The following is a 25,570-nucleotide window of genomic DNA, read 5'->3' on the forward strand; positions in this document are numbered from 1 at the left end:
AACAACAGGTAACTGAGTCATAATCCACTGCTTTTGATGTTGGAAAATGTTGAGAAACTTCTTGTACATTGTAATACAGTTAAAAGATCCTTGCCGATCAAACAGGGCAGCAAAGACCTCGATGAAGGCTGCTCTGAGATTGTTCTTCAAAAGACTAACCTGGGTTCTGTCAAATCACCGGATCCCATTGTCACTAAACTTCACTATACAAACTGAGAAACAAAAATAACTCACTGCCTACGACGAGACATAAAGTGCATGATCAACTGTACCAGTCTTATCCGAGTCCTTTCACAGGGGGGGGGGGGGGGACTGGCCTCATGGATCAAAATCTGTAATCCTTCAGTGTACTGCAGGTGATCGGGAGATGGAAAATCTCCAACTTTTACATTTAATATACAGGAGCTTCAAATGTGAGAGGTTTCAGGAGGTGATTTGGAATGCTACACAGTTTTGGTAAGTACTTTGAGGGCAGTACGACGATGACTGCACTGCCCTGCTCATCCTCTTTGCTAAATGGTCACACACAAACATTATGGCAATGCAAAAAAAAAAAAAAAAAAAAGCGGGACGCGCGTGCTTGCAGCTGCTCCGTACGGAGCAGAGAGAGAACCCTTTGGAAAAATACGATCACGCAAGAACAACAGGAAGCCAACAAAAATCACCATTCGGCGACAACTGAGTTTCAGTAAACGATCAGTTCTTTCCTGTATCGCTTTTTTAAATCTACAAATTTGATGTACCAGCATGTATGTAATATGATGACACACACACACACACACACACACACACACACACACACACACACACACACACACACACACACACACACACACAGAGAGCCATCCAGCCATAGATGGATTCAATTAAAAAAAAAAACAAGAAAGCATTAAGTGAGGTACGTCAGAGAGGATGCTGAGCTGCATCTTTGTCCGTTTTTGAATCCACTTCCATTATATGCAGCCAAGTTGCTGAATGTCCTTCAGGTTTAATAGTTTTTGACAAGCATTTTTTTTTTTTACCATTCATGTATATATAAGAGTGATTTAACTCCAAGTGAGTCACCAGGATGTAATATTTTGTGTAGGAGCAACAAGGGAAGTAATCAAAAGGACAGTGACTTGTGTGGATCACTCCGGAAGCTTACAAAAAAGAAGACGGGATGAAAAGGAGACGGCCATGGCTAAAACTTTTTGAGGTCAACAAGTTTGGGAAACAGTCTTCTTGTGCTTTTCCTTGTGTGTTTCTGCTTCGTGATCAACAGTTCTGCCTTTGTCAGTGCAAATTGAAGAGAGGCTGAATATAATACTGACATTGAGTGTCAATACAAGCAGCAAATCCAGTTTCACAACCTACAAAGTCCCAACATCTGACACCTTAAAACATATGACTGATGAACATAGTTTAATTTACTCGATTTGCCACTTTTCATTTGATTCACTAATTAACTTAACGCAGTAATCCCAAAATATCGGCATTTGAATTCCTCCATTGTGCAAAGGACGTTTTGTTGAATTTAGAGAGAAATCAATACATTTGCATATAGATTTGATCGGCTGAACATTTCTCATAAATGTCCATGACATTGGTCGAGAACATGCATAACATACAGAGTGTGTGCTTCTAATATATATATCTAATATCTGATAGGGTTGTGCTATTTCTTTGAATGGCCTTTTAACAGCTACGATTAGTCTGAGTGTGATATTGGGATTTTGACAGTTTAAAATCTGTGAAAATCACCAAAATAACATACAAGGTAAGTTAACTGATTATACTTCATTGGAAAAAAAAAAGGCTACATGCTAATGGGCACTTGTTTTATATAGTTTTATGTTTACTATATATATTTAATATGGTTATATACTTTTGAAGATACATTTTTCTTTTAAATTGTGTCCAACTTGTATTGACACTTATCTTTATAGTCTGCACTTAAAGCCTCGTATTGGTGTCCCCTTCAGAAACCTTTAATAACCTTTCACTTATTGAACAACCTGAAAGACTCTCTAAAGAATAAATGCTGCATTCGATTGACAAGGCAGGTCTGAAGTGTTAATTATTTTGTTATTAAAGCAGTCCAAGTATTAATGTAATTGTAAATCCACTGGTAATTGTGTTAAAAAAACAAAAAAAAAAACATACATTGCAAACCTTACTGGATCTCTTTTTTGAGTATCAATATTTGACAAATAATATTCCAACATGTTTTAGTTTGTTTGGATTGAAGACAATTTTACGTGTTACTGCAGAATAGAGACTCACTTTACCCACCACAAAGAACACACACACACACACACACACACACACACACACACACACACACACACACACACACACACACACACACACACACACACACACACACACACACACACACACACACACACACACACACACACACACACACACACACACACACACACACACACACACACACACACACGGCGTTCCTGTTATACAGCATCTCAGAACCGTTTCATCTCAAGAGTGAAAAACAATAAGCTTAGCAAGAAAAAAAAAAAAAAAAAAAACATCTTTATAAGAGGGTTTCAGAAAAACAACAACAAAAAAACACCTCTTTAAAGCAATGTGACAGCTGCTCTGTTGTACGATTCATTTTAAGACAGAGAAAAACAAAAACAAAACTTACCTTCCTTCTTGTGTAATATTTAAATAAGTAGAAAATGTGTCTTTGGCCCGTACCTTCATCTGATTGTTCAACTGCTCAGATTCACAAAAAGTAGCTTAAAGAGGAGTCTGTGATTGTGCTACACTCGTCTACAGTGTCGTTCAACTCTGCAGTCTCATGGGGGGGGGGGGGGGGGGGGGGGGACGAGGACGGATGTCAGGCTATTGCTCCTGTCGCCGTTTTTGTCTTTCCCCCGTCCTGATTATTGGAAGGTGTGCTCGCCGCGGACGATGTGAGAGGAGAATTCATAGCGGTCTTTGCTCCGGTGACCGCAGATGTTGCACTCCAGCGGATCTCTGTATCCATGGCAACCCATGTGAATGGTGTACATGACATGGTCCAGGAAGAGCACTCGACAGTGCTCGCACTGGAAGGCCCGCAACTCGTGACCCTCTCGTCCAAACACCCGCACACCCTCATGACTGGCCGGCCTTTCGGCGGCTACTCGCATCATCCCGCTGCCCACTCCCGCCGCACTCCTGGGAGACGCATCTCGAACTCTCTCACCTGAGAAGACCACCGCCGGACTGACTCGGGACCTGAGGCCGGTGGGGGCGCTGCCGCCATGGTAAGTGTGCCGGTCTTGAGGGCTGCTGCGAGCCGAGTCGGCGGACTCAACGCCGCTGTTGCTGGGCGATTCCTCGTTTCCTGGGTGGGGCGGTTTGCCCTGCCTGGCTAAAGCGCTGGGGCCATTGGAAGTGGGATGGCTCTGGAACTCGTGCAGGTGAGGCGGCTGTGTTGGCAGAGAGTCACAGTTACCTGGACGTTCGGTGCGAGGGCCCAGCGGCAGGACGTGGTGGAAGAGGGGGTTGACCATGGGCACCACGTCCGACATAGCGAGAGGAGGGCCTGGATGGTGGAGCATGGGACGCAAAGTGTCCGATCCGAGATATGTGATGGCGTTGTTGATGGCCTGGTCCATCATGTGCGGGGGCATCAGTTCCGCCTGCTTTTCATACTTAAGGCCCATCTCATAGCCTACATCAGGGTAGCCATAGCGAACCATCTTTTCACCTGAAAAAAAAAAAAAAAAAAAAAACAGCAATTATGTATGGATGTTGTGAAGAGGGAGTGAAATTTCAAACTCATGCAAAGAAGCCATTTACTGAGGGGAAAAAAAGACAAAGATGTGATCGGATAAGTAGAGTAAAAATTATTTCTTTCAAAGTTGCAATCAAAAGAAACCAAATCTGCTGATATCTTGCGTCCTGTTGTTCACATTTTGCACTCGATGTTCAAGTCTAATGAGGCGGAAAGCCCCATCCATCAACTATTGCGCTGTTTAACCCCTCCAGAACAGGGATGCGGTGAGCTGTTTTCTCTCGATAAGTGCAATAGCAAAGTTACAGGTGTACCTAACCACAAAGAGAGAGGAAAATAAAAAAAAAAAAAAAAAAAAGACATTTCCTCATCGCTCAGTCATTCGCTCGCTCTGGCTTGTTTGATTTCCATTTCTAATATTGTGTTTAAAAAAAAGAGATCCGTGCATATAAGTGGGGTGGGCCTGCAAGTTTGCCGTTCTACTTTATGACTCACTATTGAACTTAAATAAAACTTGAATAAAAATGTATAAAAAGTTGGATGCATGATGATAATCTGATGAATCCACTATAAGGCTCCTGCAAAATAACTCATTTTGACATATTTAAATAAGTTTACCTTAAGAGATTTCAAACACGATTCCACCAAATTGTTACATAACGTCATTTTAGGTTGAGGTAAAAGCCACAGCAACCACACACACACACTCACACACACACACACACACACAAAAAAAAAAAAGAACTCAATTCCAGATTGAAAGCAAGTGTAATAAAAAAAAATACATAACAGTATCTTTTTAGTTTTTACCTCGGTAGAACACCAATATGGTTGCTGAATTTGCTAGGAAAAACAAACAAAAACCCCTCACCCACAAATTTCTGTGGCGTGGTGCTCTTCCTCTTGCCTACATTGCCGTGCAGCCTTTCAATTACAGGAGGCCGATCAAAGGTATGCAAGGAGTTGACTTCTGCCATGGGCCTCGGCTCTTTCACGATGTCGCCTGGTGTGATTGAGAGAAGCCAAAGATAACAAGGGGAAAAACACATGTTAGATGTTCAGGCAAACATGAGTGAAAAACACTATACAAGCTAAAATATTGCAAATGTTCAGAGCTTTTAGACAAATTCCAGCCTTTTATTGGGGACTTTATTCAAAAACACGGTTTGTAAACTGACTTGGGTTAACAATATTTTAGAGTGACAGACATTACAGCTTCAAAATACTTGTTCGACGGTGACGGCCTACTTCCAACGTAAAGACTGATCGATGTGGTTTTGAATCCTGAAGTAATGCCGTTTGTTACGTTTTCATTGTTTTAACTATTTAGGTCAAACGACTGATCCTGTAAAGGTCATAGTCTGAACTTCTCAGACAGAAATCATCGGCTTCCTTTTGACCTCAAAATAATAGGCTGAAGAAGTCAATTTTGTTAAAGGCAACATTCATTGAGATCACCTCCTGTTGTCTCTGCTGTGTTTAGGGACTGTTTCTGTGTCTCAATACATTTTGCCACTATGTCAATTTGATAAATAATTTTCTGCAAATTAACTGTTGTCAGAGGTATTTAAAATTGACAGTCACTGTCTAAGAGCAATAGATAGTAGACAATGGAAAGTTTCTTTGAACTTAGTTCCATCAACTTTTTTTTTTTTTTCCATTGCTAGTTAGGTTAGCTGTTAACGTAATATACTGGGATGGATCACGTGTCTCACTAGGTAGTTCTCATTTAAATGATTGAATAAACACACTGATAAGGCAGGTGAGCAGCTATCAATGGATTCCAAATGGTGTTCACAGAGAACGATTGCTGAATATGTGTGTGTGGTAAACACATTCTGATCCATTCAAAGTTGACATCAGAAAATCTTGTAATGGAGAAAAACCTGCATTCATCAATGTGTGTTAAATCCGATGATCTGTATGGTTGCTGTACCAGTTCACAGTTAAAATTTCAGTACAAGTTTTACCTGTGTAAGGGCCGGTGTTGGAGGAAGGATCCAAGCCGATACTCTGCAGGTAACTATGGCAGCGCTCTTTGTGCTCCTCCAGAGACGTGCGCTGTTTGTAACTCCGCCCACAGTAGTTACACTTGTGCGGCTTGCCAACTAAAAGTGAAGACATTCAAGGGAGTGGTGATCAGTTTCATTCACCGCTGCACAGAAAGCGAGTGGGCAGCAGAATTCAGGCAGTGCGTAGTAATACATGCTGCAATCAGTCACTCGTACAAACAAACCAAAAGTGAGCTTCTGAGATCACGGAGGTTCCACTACTAGTGTGAGGATTCCACACGACCATCGCCAGACAGAGGCAAAAAAAAAAAAAAAAAAAAAAAAAGTGGTGGGCGAGAGAGAAAGCGGCGCCATGAAGACTGCATTTCAAAAACGCTTTGCTCTGTGAGACGTACAGAGCACTCCCACTGTCGGAGTTGATCATGCATCCCATGGTGGCGGTAGGAAACTAACTCCAAGTTAAACTGCTATGGAGGTGGAGTGTGATTCATTGTGTCAATTCTATTCTATTCAAATGCTTCCTACCGAGACAAGTGGAAAGATGAAGACATATACTCTGCCTCTACCAAAGTCAGCTCATAAATCCCTTCAAGCACAGAATTGAAACTGCCACTGAAAATATTTGCACAAGTTATCTGGATATTTAGTTGCATTTTTCGTTGACATGAGGAAGACCATTAAAAGTTCACCATGAAGTTTGTTAAAAAAAAAAAAAAAAAGAAGATAACTGCAACACGCCATGATAAAAAAAAATAAATGCCACAAAACAAGTCACAGCTGAAGTAATCCTTCTGTGTTCGGCGATTCTCAGAAGTAATGCGGTGACTCATATAGGGTTGCAGGGAGTGAACTGGTGGCGACACAATCATACCAATGTTACCCAGAATACATCATGAGCAAGTTTTATAAGACACCGGCTGGCTGTGCAGATGATCCAGTACTTTTCTTAGCCTGAGAATAGAGAAACCAAACATGTCTCACTCTGAAACCCGGAGACTCGAGCACGTGTACGACGACATCCACACACATTTAAAGTAAGGCGGTAAAATCACACATCAACACAAGCGTCCCAACTCTCACACAAGGTTATATAAAACACCTCATTTAAGATCTTTTTACCATATGGTCCCCCCCCCTCCCCACAAAAATAAAAAATAAAAAGTGTTTTACGGTAAATTACAGTGACAGGGATTCATGTGAATAACAAAAAACCACTTGTTACACAATGATATGACCTGTCATAGCTCATCAAGCATCTTTTTTTTTTCCCTTCTTTCGAGTGAATCATGTGATAATAGGTCACACTGCTCTATATGTCATTCATCTGTTTTTCTTTTGGTCTATGAACGAACATAGTATTGATGAAACTCAAACCTGTGGTTTATTATCGTTTATGTCTGATTATGAATGTAAACTGAGACAAAAAAAAGATGTGGTGGCTAATGACAAAAGGTTTCAATATTATTGAAGCACGAGTAGGCGTACCGGCAGGGTCACAGCGAGAATACTCATTCAGGGCAATGAAAGAGTTACTTCGGCATGAAAACGTCATCATGGAAATAATTTTTCTCTGCTGCTTTCTAGCCGTGAAACTCTGACAGTGAAGTAGGCTGTATTAAATGAAGTATCTCTCCCTTCAACACACACACACACACACACACACACACACACACACACACACACACACACACACACACACACACACACACACACACACACACACACACACACACACACACACACACACACACACACACACACACACACACACACACACACACACACACACACACACACACACACACACACACACACGACTTCATTACTTTTTCATATTTATACAGCCACCCACACACAACCTTGTGCAGATGTTGGATGGACCTGAAGAATCCACCTTTCAGCTGCTATTCTGATTAATGCAAATCGACCACATTGTGAACTCGGACTCACTTGACTGATTGCATTTGGCTAATAAATAGGAACATGCAGCAGTTTAAAATGTGTGAAACAGTTCTGCCTCTTCAGTCTTGATTTTTGCGCAGTAAGGCTTCACTGATCAACTGAACCTCAGTAAAACAAAAACACAGCTCTCTGCGATACATTCAGTCCATTCAGCCTTTGGTTGTTCTACGCCGTCTTTTGCTTCCAGCTTTCCTGAATGTTTCTCATCCGACTTCTCTTCCGGTGCTTTTCACTACACCTGTTCCTCCTGGGGGGACACCAGAGCAGAACTGCCAGACCTGTGGCTCTAAGAGACTAGAGTCCCTGGACAGGAGAGAGTCAGGACAGCATGTTTTGGCAACATGGAATTCCTCTAAATTGCCACTGAACTAGAGCAAAAGCTCACTGTTCGTGACAGAAAACTGTGTTTAAAGTTGTAGCAAACAAAACCAGGTGAACCCTAAAGGAAGTGATAGTGGTCATGGCTGCTGGTAGAAGACAAAATAAGTGCACTAAAGAAATCAAAAGAGGCATAAGGAAGAAGTACAGGTTTCCAAACAAAGACAAATTGTAAGCAAATGCACAGACAGAGTCTATCTTTGTCTCACTGTGTATGAATAACCCCTTCTCGGGGTATCACAGGCAGAAATGACAGTATTGTCTGACCTTGATTTCAAAGGCGAAACAGAGGGTAAAGCACATCCTCTGATAGGAAAGTGGGTTACAGTTGAGAGAGACAACCAGTGCTCGTCGGGAGTTTCTCAACATACAGATAGTTTCCTCCTAAGCGAGTGAAGCGACTAAGGAACAGCGTGTCCTTGGTACTTAACCACAAAACACTCACAGCGCTGTCTGTAGCATGCATGTTTAAAAAAAGAAAAGAAAAAAAGCATCTATCCAAAAATAATATAAGACCTACTGGCTTGTGTGCTGAGCATTGCACGTGAAAACACCCTATAGATCGAAAAGGGAAGAGGTGCATACAAAGGTTGCAGGTTCGAGAAATATGAGCATGGTCTGACTTTTCTCGGGTGTAATTCTGTTTTGAGATCTTCTACGCATGTTGTGGACACTGATAAAGCACAAATATAATGAAAGGTATATGAACAAAAAGAGAAATAAAGTTAAGCTTCAAATTTTAATACAAACAATAAAAAACATTGAGTTGGCGTTTTTTTTTTTTTTTTTTTTTAAAGGATTTATCGCATAGTTCACAGAAATCAACACGTTCCCCAGAAACATGGAAAGAATACAAGGTGGAACTTACCTGCATGAGTGCGCAGATGACCGGTGAGGGCATCGCGCCGCCGGCAGGCATAGCTGCAGAAGGGACATTTGAAGGGTTTTTCACCCGTGTGCAGTTTGATGTGTCGCAGCAGGTTTCCCTTCTGGGTGAACGACACACCACACTGGTTGCACTGGAACGGCCTGTCTCCTGGCGCAAGAGAGCACAACACGTTGAGACCACACTCGGCATGGGGGGATGTTTTTATGAACATATCGACAAGTCAGAACGAGACAATTCTGCGTCTAAAAATGGTTCATTTATACCTTATTTGGTTTCGTAACTAACGGCCATGTGCTGTCGCCAGTGACCGCTACTTTATAAAATACATTATAAAGTAAAAAGTACAAGATACACTTTTCAAAAACTAAAGTATTAGTTACTCTTCCACCGCAGGAAAACACATAGTCCATAGCAGATACTCGATTCAATTTACTTGTATCAAACATCCAAGTTCAAAGCACATATCTCAGAGGAACAATGCAATACATACAAATTACAGTATGGGAAGATGTTTTTATTCAAAAGTTGACATGGAGCCAGACCTTTGTTAACAGATGAAAGATATGGGCTATAAAACATCCAGATCTAAAGCTTCAAATATCAACAGAGGTCTTTCTCATTGACAATTTCCAATGTTTTCCCCCGTATGTAAAGTACAGCATTACTACATATGAAAGTCACAAATAAAAAATGTTTCGCATTGATGTCTTAAAGCAATGCCAAATTCATTTCCGCAGCAGTTCAGGAAAGAATGGTAAAACTCTGAAGAATTACGAGTATGTTGCAGATTGTTGAAAAACACCTTTGGAAGTAAGAATGTGTTTTCTTCACTTGCCACTTCTCTTCGTCAGCCCATACATTTGAGACATGTTACTAATAGTGTGGAAACACACACCTATCCTATAAAAATCACTGGTGGATTTTCTGTCACTTCGGGGGTTTGAATAAAGGTAAAGGTACACGGCTATCGGAATACACTGTAATGTATTGAAGCCTGTTTAGATCTGACATTGTGTACAGTCAACCATCTCTGAAGTGGACAACTGTCACCTGCTCTTATGGCAAATCTTTTGATCTGCAGCCAGTTGGAAAAGAGAAATATGATCCTAATGCTGTGACAAACAGAGCAGTCGTGGCGTCAGTTAAAACAGGTTGCGGGGGATTCCAAGGATATTTTTTCCTTGCTAATAATTCCAAGACTAAACTATTGTCTTCCAAAGAAAAAAAAAAGAAAAAAAGAAAAGACAGCACTCTCCACCCAGAGACGGGGAGAAAGAATTATTTCTGACTCACTGTAGAAACTACATAAACACTGTATTGATTTGAAAGTTCAGAAAACGGGAAATTCCAGTGTCAATTGGTTTCGAACACACATGGTGACAAAAATGTGTAAAATCCAGTTTCTTTATGTTTGGAAATTCAGCTCGTACCGTTTGGCTGTCGATTTCCCGCATCAACAGTAGCATGTGACCCAGATAACCCATCCTGAGTGTTGCACGGGCTGCCGCTCATGGACTCCAGCGCTGCCGCTTCATCGCCAGCTTGGCTTATTTCTTCAGGTGCCGGGCTGCTGTTGTCAGCCTCTTCAGCAATTTCTTCCTCTTGCTTGATTGTGAGCTCTGTCAAACAAAACATACGGCAATCCTGAGACGCTCAGTTTACAGCAGGTTTTATGGGAGTGCCCTTTAATGACTTTTTAACCAAACTAAAGCAATCATGAACCCAGCCTGACCCAGGGCGCTGGACGATAGCTTTACATCGCATTTTTTTTTTTTTAGATCATGTGCTTATTTGAAATAATTAGGTGAGGTGACAATGTTGTGGCTATAACTGATGTACATTGTAGTTAGTAGAAGTCGCAGCAGTAATGCTTGGAAATGGTGTTTTTGTCTCAGCTTGACAAAACGGACCGTTTTACTTGGCCTCTCTGACAAACAGGCTATCGTTTAATCACCACTATAACTCAGAAGTTCAAGTTTGACACAGGATTAGGATGAACTGGCTGGTTGACAAGAAGAGAGAAAGAGAGCGAAGATAAAGAAACAGGCTGGTTTGGTTTCTGGCTGTCCCTGGGGAGAAAAGGAGTGTCAGAGGCCCAGTGCTAGTTGCTGCTGACTAGCAATGGGAGACTGGCTGGATGACAAGGGCAGATGATTGTGCAATAATATGCGCGTGTGGATGTGGGAGGTGACGGGAAATAACTTAGCTCCTGCCGTCTCTAGTAAGCAGTAGGCAGCAATCCGTAACACACAAAGGTTGTTAGCAGTGCACAATGAATGCACCAAACAAGTTGCATGGAGAACTATTCAACACACAGAGCAACACCCAAGCCATTTATGGTTTTGTCCCAAACATCAGCTGATTAGAAATCTAAAAGTGTTTGTGAAAGGACGACGAAAATACTTGATGTAGGACAATGAAATGAAGACACGAGAAAATCTAACAAAAACACAATTGACCCCATCTTGATTTAAACAAAAGAATACATCCACGTAAGCTGTAATCAACACAAGTGGCTGAACATAGTCCTCACAGATGTGATGAAATGTGACTCAGTTTGTTGCATACAGAGCAACCCTGGCACTTTTGACCCTGGCATGTCGCAGCAGAGCACGGAACATTTTAAAGAATCAGCTGTAATGCGAGTGCAGTTTCTTTATACCACTTGACTGAAAAACCTTTTTGATGGTGTAATGCACTGAGCAAAAAAACCCAGTACTATCCAAACTCAACCCACTGATCCAGATTATCCTGTTTTGGGATCTACGGGGGCCATAATCACAGTGTGAGCACGTGTGGTAGTTTTACTGAAGCCTCCCATTCGAATGCTTCCGTCAACTATCCCCTCCGGCTTTGACGGCGCATTCATTTAACTCTCAGAGGCCAGTATGGATGTATAAATTTAGTAATGTATCACTTATAGACGACCGCAATAAATATCAAGAAAGAATCTCTGTTCCTTGTGCTGATACTGTATGTTTCCAAGGCCACACTTTGTTCACAGGAACACTTATCCCAATGCCCAAGTTGCAATCGAGCCTTGTCTTTGACAGCTGTATCCTGGCAACACGAGGCAGACCTGAACGTCCTTGCTATTCAGCTCATTGCATCTTTACATCTGTCTCTCTAGTTTGGCAGAGAGGAATGCATAGAGTGGTCCGATGAGGATACACTTGAAGCGGCTCGCACAACAAAAGCACCAATGAGAATCACAAGAATTCTTTTTTTTTTTTTTCAGGATTGATTTTCAATACTCTTTGAAATCCAGAGCAACACAATTTTTCATCTATATAAGGGCACCAAAATCCAGAGGAAGACAAGAATGGGCATCAGCTCTGACTGATTAAGGTGTTGACTGAAAGCAGAAAAATATATTTGTCACGCTTTCTATGCAAATCGTCACTAAGCCCTACAGGTTAAAAAAACAAAAAACCGCTTTACGTTTTCTCTTCAAATTCACAATTTTAAGATTTTTCCAGACTTATTCTTAACAGGCGATGCATTGTTGTGCTTCTTTTGTAACATACCCTCAATTAACAAACGTGTTTGGCAACTTCTAAACATGACAACAGTTCTTATCGGTGAAGAGTATCTCCCTGTGAAAACCACTGCCCAGCCCGCCTCCCTGTATCTCTAAACTTGTGGGAGAGGAGCTTCCCTTTTTTCTAACTCGTCTCCTCTCTCGCTCTGTTTCTCCTTTTCTTACTTTGCTGCTTCACGGTGACATTGCTGGAGATGATCACAGATACAGGGCCAACTTGCGACACTTCACACCAATTTTAGTGCGCTACCATCTACATGACACAACAATTTGAACATGCGTCGCTGCAGAAACAACTTTGGATTGCAAGGCAGTCAGTTCATACATTGTTTATTTTATTTTTTTTAAACGTTATTATCGTTATAGACTTGATTAAGACGCATTCAAAAGCCGAGGAAAGCTGGGCCAGCAATGCTTACACACACACACACGGTGAAACTCCGAACTCACTCCAACGTCATACCTGCTTTAGTCACACACAAACTTGTCTGTCATCACATTCCAAGACACTATTGTCAACACCTTTTGGGATCATAGACACACAAAAAGAGTCTGCTGGGATCGACGAGTTACAGGATTTTACAATGAATAGGATGGACAATCTGGATCTACAGCCGGCAACTGTTAAATGTGTTACATTCCTGGTTTTGAAATGTGACTTATCTTTATCTAATTCATCATAAATACTCAGACATTGCTTTCAGGTCTAAAGATATACAAATATATATATATATATATATATATATATATATATATATTTTTTTTTTTTTTAAATGGCACCACTGTTTCAAGCAAATATAAAATCATCTTGTATGTTGTGTCACTTTAAATTTGTAACGCTGCATATTCAATGCATTACTTCCTGCCTCAGAAAGCTGCTTAATGGGAAAGTGGTATGCTGAAGCGAATTAATCCAGTCATGAGAATGGCAGTCATGGAATGGGTTCCGACAGCAAATTTAAATACAATAAGAGCGAGACATAAGAGACGGAGAGGGAGAGAGAATGAGTGCGCTGCAGTTATTCACCACAGATCACAGAGAGGTGTATCTGTTAATTGAGCACTCACCACTGGGGGAATTAGGACCCTGAGGAACAGTCTGTCCATTAGGTGCTGACATATCCGCCAACATTCTCGAGTTCTCCTTACCGGGAGAGCACTGTCCGTTACCTGGGAGACACAGAAACAGAGCAATCCTCATTGTGCTTTACAATGTGGTGCTTGTACAACAAATACCACTGTCATGTGAAAAGAAAAATACCGTTTTATTACTTAAGATCTTAAAAATTCAGCTTTTCTCAGTCAAATACATTTGAATATGTAAGTGAACATATTTTATTGTGTACATGAGAATATCTTTTCTTAATTACTTTTGTGCAAGCAAAGACAGTCCTATATAAATAGTGACAACCAAACATTTTATCCACCACACAAGAGAAGTACGTTTCATTTCTATTTTTTTTTTTTTTTTAAAGATCTAGATCTTCTTTTAATCCGAACCTCAGTGGTCAGAATAAAGGTCAATGTGGAGAATGCAGAGGGCAACTGTTTATATGCACCTATGGGAAGCCAAAGTCCGGCAAAGGTAGATCAGATTGCATCCCCTCAGCAGTCTGTACAAAACCCATGCTATGGATAGCCCAGTGTCCACTCAGAGGGAGGGCAAACCAATCCCTTATCCCCTTACAGCCCGGCCCCATCAGGGTCACTGAAACAATGCAGTGGCAACAGGCGAACACTCCTTCTGACCCAGGTGTCAGATCCTTTAGGAACCACAACGAGTCATCATTTACCAGCAGCGCCAGTAACTTACGATTAGGTTTTTTCTTCAAGAATACTGATGACTGTGGAAACAAAATAAAGCAAAAAAAAAAAAAAAACACAATTTGATGTCACATACAGTAACTGCCTCCAGCTCTTACAATGGATGCACCCACAGATCAAAGGACAGCAATACATTTGAAACTTGTACAAGAATGCCATGTTTCCAATTTGTTGGTACTGAAATGAATCCTCGAACATGAAAAAGAAATATGTGTCAGATCTCTTGTTGCTTTGACAGCTCAACACAATTTGACAACCTCTTGGGAGGCATTGTTCCATTGTCGTGGCGCGCTCACTCAGTGGGGCTTACTGGGAGACGTTGTCCATGACACAATCCCTGAGTCTGGGCTCGGGTTGCACAGGTTGGGGTTGGAGGAAATCTCAGGTGACCAGCGCTGGCAAAGCTGTCCTGAAGACAGGGGTGGCCCAGATTTGTCATGAAGGATTTTCCATTACTGTAACAGATGCTGACAGATGCATCGCCACGCCATGGTGATTAAATAGGTTCATAAATGGATAATTTTGGGTTATCCGAGTTCACACTTTTAACAGTATGGTCAAAATAACTTTTAAAAGCCGTCATATTTTTTGGGCATATTCATAACACAGCCACTTTCAAAGACTTTCAGCTATGTCCTCATCTAAAGGTCATTACTAGAAATATAAAAAGGGGGTTACTGCTTTTACTCCTCTTATTGTCTGATGGTGGTGTTTAGATACAGCCACACGATCAGAGAATTTCCACACAAAAGCCTGAGCTGAGCTTTTATTTCTAATTTGGATGGGGTCAGAAATGTAAACGTCTTACATATGCTAAACACACGCTTTCAAACAGACTCCGTTGAACACAGGCCGTGTTAGTGCTCCACGCTCCCTGTGTGACTCATACCCACATGAACAGTGAGACGAGGATATCAATCGGTCGAGACTTGCCAGGGAAAAGAGAGTTTGAGTAATATGACAAATTAAGATGGTGTTTACTGCTGACAAATGGAAAGGAACAAATGTGTACACACAAAACCCCGTAGGTGTGATAATTGCTGACTTCATTATTGATACTAAACGAATGCGTTTCTACAATACAGTCATCAGCTCAGGATTGACAGACGTACATAAAAGATATTTGTGGTCGTGGAACGTTTTCAAAACCAAGGACAAGTAGTTTAAAAGGACAGTATACTGTGGCCATGACGCAATGGAGAGTGATGGTCAAGCTATACACGTCTGGCGGATGACAAAAAGGCACAAAGGGGCTCAAAAACACAGATGCCAACCTTAACAGAAGATAATGTTCTGAAGTGAAGGTCGTCCAGTCAGTCTTTATGAGAGACGGGTTTTTTTTTTCCTATCAACCTTCAACCCCTCCTTATAGACACCCGATTCATGAAAGTAACATACAGCACAGACTGTGAATAAAAATATACAGATACAAGCGCAACCACATATACATTATCATACCATATGCCTTCCGGTCCGAGTTGTAGCTCATTATAACCTACATGTGAACGAACTCCAGTTTAGATTTACTGTCTGTACAATGAAGAGTTTACGCCAACCGTTAACGGCTGATTTATCCTTGACAAGTAACAGCTGTTATATCAAGTCTGTCTGTGTGAAAATAAGGAGAATTTGAGCTTGCATATCGTGTGTTTTCACCTTCTATAGTTCCATGACGGAAATAGCAAAATCACGCCACGAACTAAAGAAACTGACTTTTTATTATTTGAGAGGTTTGCTGATATTAAGAATCAAGTGCTCTTGAATGTAGAACACATACTTTACCAATGAAGTATCGACTGATCTTTGTTTTGATAAATGGTGGTATAAAATAGTTTTCTCTGGAGTGCACATTGTGAAGAAACCAGAGTGAGCATTTTAGAACAAATAACTTTTGCTTGAATTGTATTATTGAACTTAAATAACTATATTAAAACACACACTGTGTGAACTGAATATGATATAAATGTGATCAAAATAAGTTGAAATAATTTATAATGAACGACCCTACATTTGATAGGAATGACTTTGTTTAGGAAATACCGAGTCCAGGAAAAGGAAGAACAAACACCCATGTTTTTTCAGCAAAAGGCAACCCGTCATATGGCTTTCAGATGTAGTTATTGCACTTTTAACATTGTGAAATACATATTTCATCACCAAACGCATGATTGGGAATGAGAGACACTTAATTAGATGTGAAACAGAAAAGAGCGTGAGTAATTTTTCCTGCACAATTGCAGTGAAAGTGTATGTGAAAGAACTATGCACTTATAATACCGTTACAAATTCTCTGTAAGAAAATGATTGCAAACGTGATAAAATGTTATTTCATGCATGAGTGAAAGAAGTGTGTGTGTGTGTGTATGAGAAAGTAAAACTGAGTAAGAGTAAGATAATAGCAGAATTACTGCAGCAAAGAGAATGCATGTGGTTCAGAGCAACAGTGCAAAAAGAGTTAGATATTAAAAAAAAAAAAAAATTGGGTATTAAACAAGCAGGCACCTTATTGCTTTAATCTCTGTTCATCAAAACTTCAAAAGGAAACGTTTGTAGCTGTGGTAGTAAACATTTGGACTTGCACATTCGAATCCAGCTACAGAAAAGTTAAGAGACCTTGTTTTGTCAGTGCCAAAGATAGATTCCCCTTTTTAATTACCTACCTATCTTGTTTAGGAGAATGTTTTATGCCACTTTTTTTTTTTTTTAAGTCTATCATAAATTAAAAATAAAAATCAGTCAGTACCATATATTTCTAAATGACACCATGTTGCAGGTTACATACAATCCGATATAGATAACATTATTCGATTTACAAGTGCTGTTTTTATTATTTCCTTTTATGTCCCTCTTCATTTGCTCTGCACAATGTAAAACATTCAGAGTAACGTCCGCTAGGCTCAGCGTCTCAGCTCAGAATGAATCAACCAGCCATGAGCACGAGTGCAGCTGATGAAATGTAACTACCTACTGTAATTCTCTCGAGTTGTTACCGGCGTCCTGAGCTCCTCCACATCAACCTTTATTACAACTGGTGCGACTGCAACTGTGGATAAATGGCCTGTTTGCAGTATCGGATTTAAATGCCTTCAGTTTTCAAAAAGCTTGACCGGTGATGAATACATTTTCATAAGCAAAACGCTTCACTCAAGTCAGGTCGCTGGCCAGGAGTGGTGAAAAACCAAGCCTATAGAGAACATGCCCAGCAAATATTCATCCATTAAAATGTTAAAAAGAAAAATATATATACCAGAAACAGTGTTTTGTTGTACGCAGCCTGATGTGGTAGGTGGAATCTTCATTTATATTTGAACTTCAGCAAAAGTGGACTTTTATCATGCAAGCTTTTTCATGATGTTGAATTAATACTTAAGGTAAAATGGTCGATCAGTTCCCAACACTTGCAGCAAAGCCAACAGAAAACTTCAGTTCATCATCTTCTACGTGGATTCGATTTATGTGTTGAGAAGCTGGACTCATTCGAGGCGTTACCAGACTGATATCAAATGACGAATCATGACCTGCAAATCAGCCAGTTATACCGAAAGTCGCCCATTTTCTTTTCCATTATGAGAGCATAATTTTTGTCAGTCCAAGAAATACACACATCACCACTTCATTAAGTACACTTCTACAAACGCTCGTGATTCAGGACATCATTTTCTATTAATTTTGTTGCACATATTGAGTGGTATTTACCACAATCGTTTCATTTTTGTTCATGAGGTGATCAAGATATTACAAATGCCTCAGTGTGCGTACCTGTACATGGCAGTCCATCTCAACACCACAATCACAAGCTGAATTGACTGCATCACACCAGACAGTGAATGAATACTTAAAGTAGTTGCTTTTATCGCATTGTGCACAAAAAAAAAAAAAACCAATTATATCTGAAAATTAGGTGCGAGTGCATAATTTCCTCATATCATGCAACCTTCAAGATTGAATGTATTCACTCCTGCTCTTTTTGAAATGTTTTAAAAGTCATATAAAGATGAAGAGAATTAATTTGTTAAGTACCATTCAAGATACAGGCAAAAGAAGGGCAGGGAAAGGAAGAGCCCCCATTATGCTCTTCTGTCTCCACCCCTAACCGCACCTGCCGACCGGTCCTACTGACACAAGCCCCCGATGGAGGAATAAAAGTCACCACTTGTGTCATCAACAACATGCGTAAACAAGCTAAATGCAGGGGGGGGGGGGGGGGGGGGGGGCAGGAAAACATTCAAGAGACTTGCCCAAAGGAAACCAACAAAGGGCAATGGAGCACCACAAAGCACATATCCAGTATCTGCCGCATTCAACAGGATGTTGCTAATGCACGGGTTTCTCCACCTTTAAGGGGTGAACAGGAAAACGGCTGCACAGGGGGAAAATCCCTTGAAATGTTTACAGATATGCGATTGCAAAATATTGTTTTGGCTTTTCGTTTCTTGTCGCAGTGTTTTATGAAATTGTTTGGAGGAGTTGTGAAAGTCCAGAAAAAAAATAAAACTAAGTCAATATATATATATATATAAATGTCCAAACTCGTTTTCATGACACCTGTCAGTAGCACCGTTCACCGGTCATGTGGCTGTATCACTTGAAGTTATTGGTCAAACGCAGTGCTGTAGGCAAGGTGGAAGAGACACTGGGACTTACTTGCACTGTAGTCTTCAGAGGCCTCCATTTCAAGTGCTTTGGGATTGCTGCAAAATGAGGAACAAACCATATTAAGAACAAAAAAAAATATATATGTAGTACCGTACAGCAAAGGTTTAAAAGAAGCCTACATGAACAGCATTTATTAATAATCAGTGCCATTAAAAGTAGCCGTATGAGTGCTATGAACTATTCACTTGTTCAGAATAGTAACTATGAAAATACACAGCTTGTAAGAGACACTTCACAGCAGCTCCACATGTCTGCACCTTTCTTCTTAGAGAAGTCGACCTGCGTAATTAGCAAGCAACCCAATAACTATTTTAAATATGTGTGAACCGTCATGTTTTAGTTTCACATTCTTCACAAAATAAAAATAGTTCTTCCTTTTCAGAACTATATTGGTGAGTTTAATGGTCCTTATTTTTTTTGGGGGGGGGGGGGGGGGGGGGGGGGGGACATAATGAAGCAGTTCTGTTGTTAATGTTACACTGATGTGACATGATGCCATGAAAAAAATAATAATAATCTAAAAATTGCTGAAAATATTCAAAAAAAGAAATAGATGGTGTAGTCTGCACTTCATGACATATGTGCTTTAAACATTTTTTTTTTTTTTAAAAAGTAGTGAAAAGTAAATGTTAAAGGAGTACCTTTAGTTCATTGTACGTTTTTGTAAACAAGGTGTGAAGTTTGAGTTTGTATTAATCAATATGAATTTCGGGTCAACAATTTGCTCCCGATATGTTTATGTAGTTCAAAGATTGGTTAAATCTGATGAATAGAAAGTTCGTGTATCATAATTACATTTTGATTACACCACAAAGACTTGTCACAGACTTTACTGAATGCGAAAAGCAGTAGCACACATTTCTACTGTGTCACAGGTGTTGGCTTCCTTGAAAAACATTAAGTTTAACCCTTTCAGAGACAGAAAAAAAACATACAAGTAAACTGAAGAATGACCAATGTACTTTTTGTTAGATTTTATTAAATTTTTTTAAATATTGATTTATAATGTAACCACTATGACACTAATATATAAAAAAAAAAGGTCTGACCTCTTACATAAGCCTGACTCTGTAAATACATGGAGAAACTTTAGCCACTTTGCAGTCGTTGGCAAACCCACTTACTTTAAATTCATTTCAGTCATTTTCTACGTTGAGGAGCTCATTCGATCCTAAAGTTAGTGAAATGTGAATGCATAAAAGTAACAGGCTATATATTTAAAAAAAAAAAGGCATCCATATAGTTACCTTCAAGTGTCTCCCCTGTGCAAAAAAAGGTGATGATTTCAGTCAAGGATGGAGGGAGGGGGTGGCGAGTCGTCTCCACCTCCCTTTAAAGACACAAAAATCTCCAATTTACCTTTGAGTGATAACTCACTGGTTTTCCCAAAAGAACACGTTTCAGTCACAATCCATTAAAATGGAGAGAAAAAAAACTAAAAACCTAACAAGTCATAAGAGCCCGTTCAGGAAGGCAGAGGAAAAAGTTGAGGTGCGCCTTCAGAGTCCAACAGGTGTCTGTCGCTGCGTCAACGCGTCCTTTGCGCGCGTCCCGTCGAGTTTCCCCTACTTTAACGACCCCGGTGCCTTCCCGTCTGGTCTGATTCAAACTCACAACATCTCTCCACAAGTCTCACAACTGCCCGCTGACTCCTACACGGTGAACTTTTTGCAGTAGGAAAGAAAAGGGGGAAGACTCGAGCTGGTGAGGGAAAGAAAGAGAGGGATGGATCAAACTGGATCCACCGGTTCCTAAGGAATTAGCCATAGCGACAGGGAGCAGCCAAGCTATTTTCAACAGCCAAAGGACTGGAAATCCGTGGGCAGACGACGTTAGAGAAAGCGACTGTGGAGAAGTGACTCAAGGTCGAGCCGGCAGAGCTCCGCGCGTTTTGACTGCCAAGCTGCGGACAATGGGAATAATGTGATGTGGTGGATAAATAAACCATGAGGGGACCTGGTGATCTCCGCCACATTAAAACCACACGACAACTAAAGGAATCCACTGCTCCATTAGACACATTAGGAGTTAAAATCCTTCATTTTTAAATTTTTTTTATTTTTGATCATGTGTAGGCCTACCACTTTCAACATGACTTCCTAGTTAAGTGTACGACGTGACATAAGGACGCCAAATTAAAATTTGCGCCAATATAGATGATGTGGGAGGAAAAATATATTTTTGTAAATCAAGTTAAATAATAAGGGTATGGTGCGCTTTACCTGACAGGCAACAGGCGTCTCTGAAAATAACCATCAGCTGAAAAAAAAAAAAAAAAAAAAGAAACGTGAGACGAGTTTTGCTCTGATAGTGGCAAGCGCACAGTGTTTCAGGTGGCAAGTGATTTTTTGATTTTTTTTTTTTTTACATTTTCTAATATTTTTTTGCGGGCTGTGTTCTCCTGCATGGCTCGGAGCTGACTGACAGCTGCAATTCAACAGGTTATCCGATCACCGCAGTCTACAGCAGAGCCCGTCTGGCTTTCCATTCATCAGACAGACGCTCCTTGTCTGCCTCCGCTGCAGACATGCGCCTCCAGCAGCTCTCAGGCGTCTGGACGCCAATTGACTAGCGATATCTCAATGGAGAATTAAAGCAGTTTCTTCCTTTAAAAAAAAAAAAAAAAAAAGAAGAAGAAGAAGAAGCAGGAAATGCTTCTTTCGTTGTCTCTTTTCATTTACCTTAGACATGAAGGAGTTAATGGAATCCCATGAACTTGCACACTGATCCAGGCTGAATGTCTCGGCTCGGAGGAGGATTCATTCTTGTCCGACATGCGCCACGCAGCGCGCACTGACGGGGACTTTGGTTCCGTGGCAGCGGGAGCGGCGGCGGTGATCGCAGCGGCGAAAGCAACAGTTGTCAAATCCACCAGTGACTTCCTCCTCCATCTCCACCAGAGCAGAGCACGACAGCAGACGACCCGCACGAGTTGCTATTCTGGGAACTTGGTCTGACACAGAGAAACGGATCACAGAGTGTGGACCCGGTCTGCCTCTCTGCTCGGCGATCGATTAGGTTACAAAGGGGGGCCTCTTTATTTCTAAGGCTGCGGACACTGCTATAAAAAAAAAAAAAAACATGTGCCAAACTCCATAAAAGGAGAAGGTGATTCCCATATGCATTTCCATATTACCTACAGCTATAACATTTAGCCAGTTATATTCCAATAATCTGCAAAGAAAAAAGAAAAAATGTCACCGAAAGAATTTGTTATTTTAACCACATGCTCTTATTTTGCCAAGACTATAAAGTTGTATAACTACTGGCAAGAGCGAGACAGGATATTTGATGGTAATATCATTATCTAAGAGTGCAAGAGATGTGATCAATTAGGAACTTGCTAATATCCAATATCTAACATAAATGTGGTATTACAAATTCCATATGACCATTTCCTGGCAGCATTATTTCGGAATGAATCAAGTCTGTTTGCATCCATCATGCTGTTAACGGCTTGGTGGGGGGAAAATAGGGAGGCAAGCATTGGGTGATTGTAAAGGACGCATGCAACAATCACCAATAGACCGCCATGGTCAAAAATCAACCGGTCAAGTGTTGGTATGGCATGTATGCACACACAGGGGGTGGAGAGACAAGAAAGTGCAGCTGACAACAATCAGGGGTAATCAGACTGAGCACAGAGGACACAAGGGCTGAACAAAATAAGGCAACTTTTACACATAGCCAAGTATTTACAAAAATGGATATTTCCCTCGAGACATTTTCAAAAATAACATTGTTCACACCACATTGCTTTCCAAAAAAGATTCATATACATAAACCCGCATTAAAACCTTGAGAGCTACTGTGAGCATGCTAAACCTATAGGTGGCAGTGTGATGGCATAAAGCCTCTGCTCCTAGTCATGATAGAGCAGTTGTGATTGTAAATGCAAACAAGCCAAACGCATTTGCACAAATGTGTAAACAAGCACTGCTTTAAAAGCATCCATTGTCATCACAGGTGGCAAAAACTAAACACAGGTCGCAAACATGTGATGCTGATGACGCTTCTGTCTTATACTGTGTGACGTCAAACTCCGTCTCCCCCTGTCGACACACAAACGTAAAGACAAGAGTTTTTCCAAATCTCAACGTTTGCCTGAGTTTTAAGATATAACTGTTGAACCATTCATCCATCCCTTTTCTATTCCACTTATCCCATGCAGGGTCGTGGGGCACTGGATAAGTCTGGAGGGGTCTCCGGTCCATCACAAGACAAACAAAGAGACAGACAACCACATACAGACTCACATTCACAATTGGCAATTCAGGGTCACCAGTTACCCTCACGTGCAACTTTTAGGACTGTGAGGAAACCAGAGAAAAACACAACCCACGCACACACAGCGAGAACATGCAAACTCAGACACACAGAAAGGGCCGGCCGATATAGGACGAGGGATGCACAATGATATTGGCACATCAGCATGAAATGCAGATGGTCTAATGCTTTTGTTGTTGTTGTTTGTTTGTCTGTTTTTTGCAGCAGCCAGAAAGCAGGCCATGAGCACGCTTGGCTGTCAGGTTAAAGAAAATTGAGAGACGTCCTCACATGATGAACATCTGGTACATGTCCACAGGTGCTTTTTTTTTCTTGCATTGAAATGCACCGCATCCGAAAAGGGGCTTCCCTTCAATTGCAACACTTTTTGTACATGATGGAGCAGTGCGTAGTGTCTATCTGACGCACCGCCCTAGGAACCAAGCTCGCTGTGTGCCGTGCACACTCCCATGTGTCACATGTAGCATCACTAGCGTGCGAACCCTAAAACTCTTCAGCATGAAGCTCGGCTCAGAGCACGGCACCTGATTGAACAAGCACGTCATCTCACGGTCTGCCTGCTCCTGGAGTTCGAGCTAAACCAACAAGGCGGCTCGTCACAAACTTTCCTTTTTATTACTAAAGCAGATCAGCGAAATGCATTTCTGTTCTGAAAACACTTGAGGAGAAAAATAAGCTGTGGAATCTGTCCTCCTTTGGGTTCCACTACACCTGGACGGTTCATGAAAGTTTTGTGATGCGTCGGACCTCCACTCCCTGAAGCTAATATGCATTCAATTAAACTGGATTCAACTTGATGCAAATGAGTTCAACACAAACATGCCATACCGCATGCAGCATGCACCACGGTGCGTTTCACATAGAGAATGAATGGGAAGCAGGAAATTGACTGATCTTGTGGACACGTGATTTTGATGGGCCAACGCATCCGACGACTCTGGATTACATAGGCATCGGCAAGAATTGGTTTTAAAAATATCAACATATCGGATATCGGCACATGTCCAATGTTGTGCATCCCTGATTTAAATTTTGGCCAATTATCGTTTTGAGGCAAGAGCGCTAACCAATGCTCCACCAAAACCAGAATAACACGACACACAAGGTCACTACCTTAAATAACTGTAATTAGTATACCACTGTGGCAATTCAGTAGGTAACACATGCACACGCTAGGTCAGTGATAATCCAAAAGTTGTTAACTGTTACAGAATAATGAGAAATGTGTAGAAATAAATAAATATGGAAACATAGGCGCTAATCCCATGGGTGCTCTGGTGCTCCAGCACCCACTGAGAAGATTAAGCACCCACTGGGGGATAGCTGATCAAAAACAAAGCTGCATCCTTATTATGAACTAAACATAGTTCGAAAGCTCTTTTGTATTGGCCAGGAATTAATCTCAGGCCTCACATAGGCAGGAGACAATTCTACCACTGAACCATGGGCTATGTGTGAGGGATTTATTAAAAAACTAAGAAATCGTAAAATCACGTGTTCAGAAGCAGTGAGCAACTCTACCTAGTCAGAATGATGTGATTTATATATGACAATAAGGTATCCATATTGTTTGGGCACTCATGGGCAAAAATTAAAAATGGTGTCAATGTATGGAACCATTAAGAAGCACCATGGTCTCATTGGTTCTTCCACACTGAGACTGAAAGCCGCTGGAGTGAAAATGCAGTGGTGGCACCGACTCTGTGATGCTCCCTTGTAAGAGGTATCTTAACTTAAGCTTCTCCATCAAAACAGAGGTAGTCCCAGGTGAAGTGGGTCACTGACAAAAGCCTGCAGTTTGTTCCTGCAGCACAGTGAACAGGGTGTCCATGAAGGGGTGCTGTTTTCCTATGATCCTCTTTGCAGTATTAATAGTCCTCTGGAGGGCCGTGCTCCTCTATTGTGTGGCGTTTCCATGCCACACAGGGTCATCTCTGGTGAGGATGTTCTCAACAACACCTCAGCAGGTCTGGGTAAACGGCTGACAGGTTGGACCCGATGGGCTCTTTTAATAGTGCTCCAGATATTGGCTGAGGACTTTGGTTGTGTGTAGGATGAGAAAATGAAGCGGTCAACCATTTTTACCACAGTAGAAGAGGGCAAATATATATTCCAGTCCATTTCAACAACCAGCCTATTTTTCCTCCACATAAGCAGGTATACCCCCCCCTGTCCATGGTATGATGAACAGTTTCTCTTCATGCTCGCACATTTGAAAACCTGGCAGCTGACTACATAGGGGACAGACAGTAAAGTACAGGGGTTATAAAGTTGATACAGGAGCCTTG

General features: G+C 41.1%; 1 protein-coding gene across 2 annotated transcripts; it reads right to left on the bottom strand.

Annotated features, from left to right (window-relative positions):
• Positions 1 to 2,315: 2,315 nt before the first annotated feature.
• Positions 2,316 to 21,898, bottom strand: ikzf2 (IKAROS family zinc finger 2). 2 transcript variants are annotated; one of them, XM_080478771.1, is made up of 10 exons: positions 21,677 to 21,898; positions 21,218 to 21,254; positions 20,243 to 20,325; positions 18,984 to 19,030; positions 13,584 to 13,685; positions 10,405 to 10,593; positions 8,954 to 9,121; positions 5,704 to 5,841; positions 4,605 to 4,736; positions 2,316 to 3,706 (listed from the first exon to the last, which is right to left on the bottom strand). In XM_080478771.1, exons 4-10 carry the CDS (start codon positions 19,009 to 19,011, stop codon positions 2,895 to 2,897), a joined length of 1,569 nt encoding a protein of 522 aa, XP_080334897.1. In that variant the 5' UTR covers positions 19,012 to 19,030; positions 20,243 to 20,325; positions 21,218 to 21,254; positions 21,677 to 21,898; the 3' UTR covers positions 2,316 to 2,894. The 2 variants fall into 2 exon arrangements, with proteins under 2 accessions (XP_080334897.1, XP_080334898.1); XM_080478772.1 differs by lacking the exons at positions 21,218 to 21,254; positions 21,677 to 21,898 and having other exon boundaries at positions 20,243 to 20,591.
• Between the last annotated feature and the right edge of the window lie 3,672 nt (positions 21,899 to 25,570).

This window comes from Lipophrys pholis, assembly GCF_963383615.2.
Source record: "Lipophrys pholis genome assembly, chromosome: 13".
Lineage (NCBI taxonomy): Eukaryota > Metazoa > Chordata > Actinopteri > Blenniiformes > Blenniidae > Lipophrys > Lipophrys pholis.